At 40.1% G+C, this 7,909-nt stretch overlaps 2 protein-coding genes across 3 annotated transcripts in view; both read left to right on the forward strand.

The window, feature by feature from the left end:
• Positions 1-7,909, forward strand: part of rhbdl3 (rhomboid, veinlet-like 3 (Drosophila)) — a 368,344-nt gene that overhangs the window by 349,391 nt on the left and 11,044 nt on the right. The gene's annotated exons all lie outside the window — the stretch shown is intronic.
• The window catches only part of LOC109916075 (polycomb protein suz12-like), a 49,389-nt gene that overhangs the window by 36,337 nt on the left and 5,143 nt on the right, over positions 1-7,909 (forward strand). For both annotated transcript variants that reach the window (XM_048610597.1, XM_048610598.1), the window contains 5 exons: positions 424-512; positions 1,743-1,886; positions 4,042-4,199; positions 5,202-5,400; positions 6,038-6,117. In XM_048610597.1, the coding sequence (XP_048466554.1) occupies positions 424-512; positions 1,743-1,886; positions 4,042-4,199; positions 5,202-5,400; positions 6,038-6,117 (670 nt within the window). The remainder of the gene's footprint in view (positions 1-423; positions 513-1,742; positions 1,887-4,041; positions 4,200-5,201; positions 5,401-6,037; positions 6,118-7,909) is intronic.

Genomic DNA, 7,909 nt, shown 5'->3' on the forward strand with positions numbered 1-7,909 from the left:
TAGGTATAGATCCTGTACTTTAAACAGACAAATGTGCAAGAATTCTTGAATGGAGAAATGCCATTTAGTTTTATTTGCACAACAATGAAAGTTGCTGTGTCTGAAGTGAAATAAAAAGTCAGATCATCTAGTTTAGTAATATTGATAGGATAGGTATTGCCCACGATACTGGAGAGCACTCCTGCTCTTTGAACAATGGCATAGGATCTGTCCCAACAATCCGAGATATCAAGCAAAAGAGGTGATTACATAACTTTAGTAATGAAAAACAACAGCGAATGATACTTCTTGACAAAGCTAGAATTGATGTTTACTTTACTGAGACCAGTCAATGCAACATCAGTGTGAGCAAGTCTGAATTATGGAGGAGTGTGAACAAGAAATTTCAGATGCACATTTTGTTTAATTGTTTTTAATATACAGCCGTAAAAGATTCTGTGACAACTGAACTTCAAAATAAAAAGGAGCAAGTTTCAGTGGAGCCACGACAGAAATTAAGGATATTTTATCAGGTACAGTAAACAGTCATGGCAGCATGCTTCTCTCTCTTTTTTTGGGGAAGTGGGCATGGGCTACAGATGCGTTTGAATGCTTACCTGTCATTTCAGAATACAAAATGGACTGAAGTAGGAGTGGAGATTGTGTACAGCAGTGTTTTTAAACCTTGTGCTAGCAGCAGCATAATTCCAATTTTTTTTCTCCCCTCTCCTAAATCCATCCGTTTGTAATCTTGGGAGCTTTATTTGATTGGAAGATGAGCTACCAAAATCCACTTGGCTGTTGATCTGGTGCCACCTATTTTATCTCCATATCTCAGCTCACTTGCTGAATCCATATTCTTATCTTTGTTACTGCCAGACTTGATGATTTCGGTGCAGTTCTATGCAAGGGACTAAGTGAATTTTCAAATATTCGGCTTCTCTACAATGCAGCCTCACTCGGAGGTAACTTGATTTTAATCAGGAGCAAAAACAGAAGTTGCTTGAAAAGCTTAGCAGGTCTGGCAGCATCTGGAACGTTAACTGATTTTTTTTTTTCTTCACAGATGCTGCCAGACCTGCTGAGCTTTTCCAGCAACTTCTGTTTTTGTTACTGATTTACAGCATCTACAGTTCTTTCGGCTTTTGTTTTGATTTTAATCAGCTCACTCTCCCTTTCCAAAGCCTCAATACCAAGACCAAAACCAGCAATGGTGGTCGTATAGCATGGCTTAAAGCAGTTTTCAAATGCACCAGAAATATTTAAAATAACTTTTATTTTAAAGTTTCTAACTGGGAACTGAACAATCTTTGAATAACCTTATTCTTCAACTGTAGCTGCATTAAGCTTCCAGACACCAAACACAAAATGGCTGCTCTGTCAGTGGCCTATCGTGGAGGCTCAATTTGACAAATCACATTTCTTTTCGATTAGAGTTCATATTTAATGTAATTCCTTTTCATTGTTTTTCCTGCCAGATCTCGTTAATTAAATCTAGCAGTGAGCTTTCCATCTACTGTGATGGGAAGTACATATTTATCGTGCTGAAAACTCTGGTGTCAATTAGCTTGTCATTAATTATACAGCTACCTGCCCAGCTAAGTAAATTGTAATTTTGTTCATTATAAGGCGTTCAAATTTTCTAGTTGGTAGCTTCCAGGCACTCAATAGACATTGCATACCGTAGCCTGCACTGTTGAATAAGTCACATTTAAAGGAAGAAATGACTTTCAACTTTTAACTATTTGCATTTATTTTCACAGTTTCTTTACAACAACAATACACGCCAGCAAACTGAAGCTAGAGATGATTTGCACTGTCCTTGGTGCACGTTGAACTGTCGGAAGTTGTACAGCCTGCTTAAACACCTCAAGCTTTGCCATAGCAGATTTATCTTCAATTATGTGGTGTGTGTGAATTTCATTGAAGTCTCTTAAAAAGGGCCATGCAACCAGCTGGGATCAGTCTTAATGATTTTTTTTTTGTCTTGGCAAGATTTTTTTCTTTTCCTCTCTCAATCCATCCGTTTGTAATCTTGGAGCTTTATTTGATTGGAGGATGCACTGCCAAACATTTACTTCCGTGTTCACCCAGTGGTGCCTATTCCATCTCCATACCTCAGCTCGTTTGCTGAAAACATTTTGTGCCTTTGTTAGCTCTAGACTTGACCACTTCAGTGTACTCCTATGCTCCCATGTTCTACTCTCTGTAAACTTGGGTCACCTGGACCTCTGCAGCTTGTGTCTGACTTTGCAACAAGTCTTAGTGCCCCATCGTCCCTGGCAGTGACTCCCAGTTAAGCAATATCTGAATATTTACTTTCATTTCCTTGGTTTCAAACACGTGTATGGCTTTGGCCCTCCATATTACTGCAACCTCTTCCAGCCCCACAACCTTCCAAGATATCTGTAATTTCTCCCTCTGGAAGTTTGTAATTTAAAACTGCTCCTCCTGGTTTTTTTCCCCCAGTGTCAGGGCCCTAAGAACCGGAACATACATCCGATATCTCTCTGTAGTTTTAATTCAATTTGCTCCTTCAAGAAGTTATTTTAAAACAGACATTTGACCTAATGTGTGGTTTGGTATCATAATTTGTTTAATGCTGCTGTTCAGCACATTTAGCTTCATTGTGTTAAAAGTGCTTTTATAAATGGCTTTTCACCACACCGTCTGATCACTTCACCAAAGAAGTGATCGTTATATCACATCCTGACTCCCCAAAACCTGTACATCATCTACCAGGCACAAATCGGGAGAGTGATGGCAGACTCCCCAATTGCCTGGATGGGTGCAGCTCCAACAACATGCTTGAAGCTTGACACCATCCAGAGAAAAGCAGTCCACTCGAATGGCACCGCATCTACAAACATCTGCTTCCTGTCACTAGCACTCAAGTCACAGCAATATGTTCCATCTAAAAGATGACTGCAGAAATTCACCAAGGCACCTTAAACAGTGCCTACATCCAGGACAAGGGCAGCAGATATATGGGAACACTACCACCAGCAAGTACCCCTTCAAGCTACTGATTATCCTCACTTGGAAATATATCACTGTTCCTTCAGTGTCGCTGGTTCAGAATCTTGGCGTGCCGTCCCTAATGGCATTGTGGATCTGCCTATAATGTGTGACTGCAGCAGTTCAAGAAGATAGTTCACTGATACCTCATTGAGGACAGATGGGGATGGCAATCAATACTGGCCAGCCACTGCTCACAACCTATAAATGAGTTTAAACAAAAATGACAACCCAGATGATTGACATTAGGGCAGATTAATATAGGAAATCACTGTAAACTGCCTTGATGTTAATAACACTACCTTGGCTGTGACCAGATGCCCTTGCACACTTCTGAACATCCACCAGCGACTTCAGTTGTTTTCAACCAAATGGACGCATTACCTCCCTAACAGCATTGTAAGTGTACATGCAGTACATGCGATTGCAGTGTTTCTAAAGGGCGGATGATCCCCTTCTCAAGGGGACAGGAAATTAGGTGACAAAGGTAATTTTCACATCCCCCAAACTATTGAATTTAAGGAAGCTCTAGACTTGTTTTCTCTAAATCCAGTTTTGGTAATTCTTAAACATTGGCGTCATGCTGTGGGCTCAAGTTTGTGATTGAATTGAAAATACTTATTTCTCTGCAGTTTAAGCATCTGGTACTGCGTTGGTATCTGATTATGGAACAAAAATACATTGAACCTGAATTCCCCATTGTCAGAATTTGAAAGATGAACTTTGAATTTTTTGTAGCTTTACTGGATACAGGATTCAACAAATTGCTTTCTTTAATAACCAACTTTGCAAGTGTATTAACTTGCTTTGCAGATACCATTGGATGCAGGTTGGCAGGGGAGCATGTATGTTATCATAGGAGTCATGTAATTTTGTAAATGCGAAGTGGATTTCAAAGAGATGTTAGAGTAGTGTTGCTGAAGGGAGTTAGGTTAGTTCTACATCTGCTCATTACTCCAGAAGCTTGTTGATGTCTTTGTGTTGACTATAGAGTTCTTCGGGCTAATGATTTATGGAGCTTCTCATTTTGGTATTTCTTTGCAGCCTCATCCTAAAGGTGCTAGGATAGACGTATCTATCAATGAGTGTTATGACGGCTCTTATGCAGGAAATCCTCAGGATATTCACTCCCAGCCTGGGTTTGCCTTTAGCCGCAATGGTCCTGTGAAAAGGACGCCAGTGACTCACATATTAGTCTGCAGGTAATGACGTACACATGCCCTTGTGTTGTATTGGTGCAGTAGTGGTTTTTGTATTTTCATAAATCAGTTTGATTTCCTCAGCCATCTAGAGTTGCATTGCCATGTGATCCTTGGCCTTTTCATACTTTCTATGTAAATGACTTGGAACCAAGAGGGTGACGCGCATTGCCTGTCCCTCATTTAATATGTTGTCTCTTTAGCTGTGAACTCTAGCGACTCTAGGTGTTGTTCTTTTGGATTTATCCAGCAATGAAGCAATAGTTTAAGAAAGCTTGCAAAAAGGACAAAAAATGCATAAAAATACAGTCAAATTCTTCCTACTGCTTGGATCTCATTGACTGTAATTGACCCTTCAGTCCCACTTGTGTGAACTAATGATGGTTGGGAATCAAACATTTTCCAGTAAATAACTGGTAAATGCTATTGTGATCTTCCCAGTCATTAAGTTAGAGTAAACAAATGACTAATGTAAAACACTAAATGAAATTATTTGAAGCCTTTCCTGTTTAATCCTTCTGGTCTCTTTGAAGTTCAGGATTATTGACTTGAGGATTGAATGTCTAGGTTTTATGTTGTCAAAAGAAATGTGCTACCTTCATTGTCTCATTTCAGCCCAGTTGAGCAGGGAACTCTGGGGAAATCTGAGCCTTCAAGTTGTATTCGGTTGAAGCAGTCTACTGTCATCAGCTTGCTCCCATTGGCCTATTTGGATGAGGTTCCAGGTTCAATGAGCAGTTGATGAATTTCAAGCAGGAAATGGAGTGATAAGTCTTTCCAAACCTTTGGGGTATGTTTGGCTCCCAACGATTGTTTGACAATTGGTAGCTTCAAGAGATAGAGGCAGAAAATAAGTTGCTTCTGTTGCATTTATACATGGATGTACTTGTATGTATTTCAAGGGAAAGTGATGCTATGATCATGGAGCATTTAATTTGCATGTAGACTGCAAGGTGTCTGTCAAGGCTGGTTCATTCAAATCTTCTGGTAACTTATATTTTAAAGGCCAAAACGCACAAAACCTAGTCTCTCTGAGTTCTTGGAGTCTGAAGATGGGGAAGTGGAGCAACAGCGGACCTACATCAGTGGCCACAACAGACTTTATTTCCATAGTGACACTTGTCTGCCGCTCCGGCCACAGGAGATGGATGTGGACAGTGAGGATGAAAAGGACCCTGAGTGGCTGAGAGAGAAAACCATTACAGTTAGTATTCAATACTTCATTCCTTCATCAGAGGACTGCTGTACAAAATGTTTAGGTGCATGATGATGGTATTGAGATAGCAAGTTGGTTTTTGATCTTTCATTGGAATGTCAGGCAAGCATATAATTCCTAATTTTTCCCTCTCCAGTTCACCCAATATGATTTATGTATTGATGTATATCACTTCCACCCACCCTTTGAAGATGATGGGTGTTGTGAAATTACTGATGCCTGAAATTATTGCCGCCCTCCAGTCTTGTTTTGGGATGGTGAGTGAGGATCACAACTTAACTGGTCCTGTCTCTGACATCTCCAATTGAACTCCAATTCAATTTCTCTAGCTCCCCTCTGCAGTACTGTTGGAGATGATAATTAAAGCTTCATGTTCAGCTAACTTGGTGTAGATGGTGAGTTGAACTCAAATCATGATGATCTTTGGCTGTGCAACTAATGAAGTGATTAAGCTTTTACAATTGATAAACCTTTTTGTCCATTATATTTGACTGTAATGAGTTCAGCAGTATTGTAGCTTAGTACGACTTTTTTGGTTTTTACTATTAACTTTGTTCAATAAATGTTCCTGCCATGCTGGCATAAGGAAAGTGAGTTGTTTGATTTTTGTTCTTTTTAACTACAGCAAATTGATGAGTTCACTGATGTTAATGAAGGAGAGAAAGAAGTAATGAAACTGTGGAATCTGCACGTTATGAAGCACGGGTAATTTTTGGATCTTGTTAATCTCCATTGGCTGGTCTGTTTGCTGTAGAATATAGTAATGGGATAATATTTTCTGAAGCAGTAGCAAATGACCAACTGCTGTTCAGGATGCATCCTGAGTTTGTTTCATATTTGAAAAGTCCAGAGATGGTTAGAACTGATATTTGTGCTAACCCAGGCCTTTCAAAAATTGAATAAGTTAATTTGTGAATTTCTCATTTTAACCGTGAAATTAACAAATAGAATGCACCTTTGTTGCAACTGTGGCTGTGCTTGTTGCATTCAGAACAATTTGATCAATTCCTAATCCAGAAGTGTGGGGCAAAAGGAATAAGTTGAGAAATGTTTCTGTTGGATAGGAGTATTTGCAGCCCTGAAGTCCCAGTGTGAGTCATGATCTGGTTGAGGAAATGATCTGCACTTGAACAGGAATCACTGTCAACAGCTTGTAGAGATTTTTAAAATTGTATAATGAATTTCAGCGCATATTTGAGGTACTGGGAGAATTTTTGGTTGGGGTGTCTTTAGGTGGATAATCAAGACACCCAGTAGCATACCGAGGAGCAGGAAGATCTTCTACCTGGACAAGCATTCCTCACCAATATCCTCCAAGCCCCTTTAGCTTGTCACTTCTGACTTATATTTGTGTGGACTTTGTATATGAAACTAGCCTTTGTATTTGACAGAGCACTGCCTGAACTTGGATTAGATGTTTAAGTGATGTTTCCTAAATCAGAAATCTGCCCGAGTGAGCATGTTTTAGCTTGCCTTAAGTCTCATCTCTCAAGTAGTCCACTCAGCCTGTTGACTCCATGTTGGCGCTCTGCAGAACAATCTAATCTATTTCATTCCCCTGCTATGCCCCTGTAGCCCTAATAGTTTGAGTCTCTTAGAACATAACTGTACAGCACAGCACTTTGGCCCCACAGTGTTGTGCTGAACATGACGCCAAATTAAACTAATCGCTTCTGCCTGCCCTTAGTCAATATTCCTCCATTGCTTGCATATTCATGTCTTTATCTAAAAGTCCCTTAAATGTCCCTATGGTGGTGTTTGCCAGATTCCTCCTGCTCTGCATTAAAACAAGAAAAGAAAACAACTTGCCCCTCAAGTCTCTCTTGAACTTGCCCCTTTCACATTAAATGCATGCCCTCTTGTATTAGACACTTAACGCTTGGAGGAAAAAGATTCTGACCATCAACCCTATATCTGTGCATCTCAATTTTATCACGTCTCCCATCAGTCTCTGCTGCTCCATAGAAAACAGTCCAAGTTTTCCTAGCTTCTCCTTGTAGCTCATACCCTCAATAAACCTCTTCTGCACACTGTCCAAAGCCTCCACATCCTTCCTGTAATGTAGTGACCAGAATTGAATACAAAACTCTAAGTGTGGCCTAACCAAAGCCTTATAAAGCTGCAACATGATATCCTAACTTTTGTTCTTAATTCCCTGACTAGTAAAGCAAGCATGCTAATATGCATTCTTTACCACCTTGTCCACTTGGGTGGCAACTTTCAGGGACCTATGGATTTGAACCCCAAGATCCCTACTTACGTCAATGCTGTTCAGAGTCTTGCTATTAACTGTGTACTGTTACTTAACGTTGGATCTCCCAAAGTGCAGCACCTCACACGTACCCAGACTAAACTCCATCTGCCATTTCTGTGCCCATATCTGCAACTGATCTATATTCCGCCGTATCCTTTGACAACCTTCTACACTATCTGCAACTGCTCCGATCTTTGTATCGTCTGTAAATTTACTAACCCACCCCCCTACACTTTCATCTAG

This window comes from Rhincodon typus, chromosome 23, assembly GCF_021869965.1.
Source record: "Rhincodon typus isolate 14 chromosome 23, sRhiTyp1.1, whole genome shotgun sequence".
NCBI lineage: Eukaryota > Metazoa > Chordata > Chondrichthyes > Orectolobiformes > Rhincodontidae > Rhincodon > Rhincodon typus.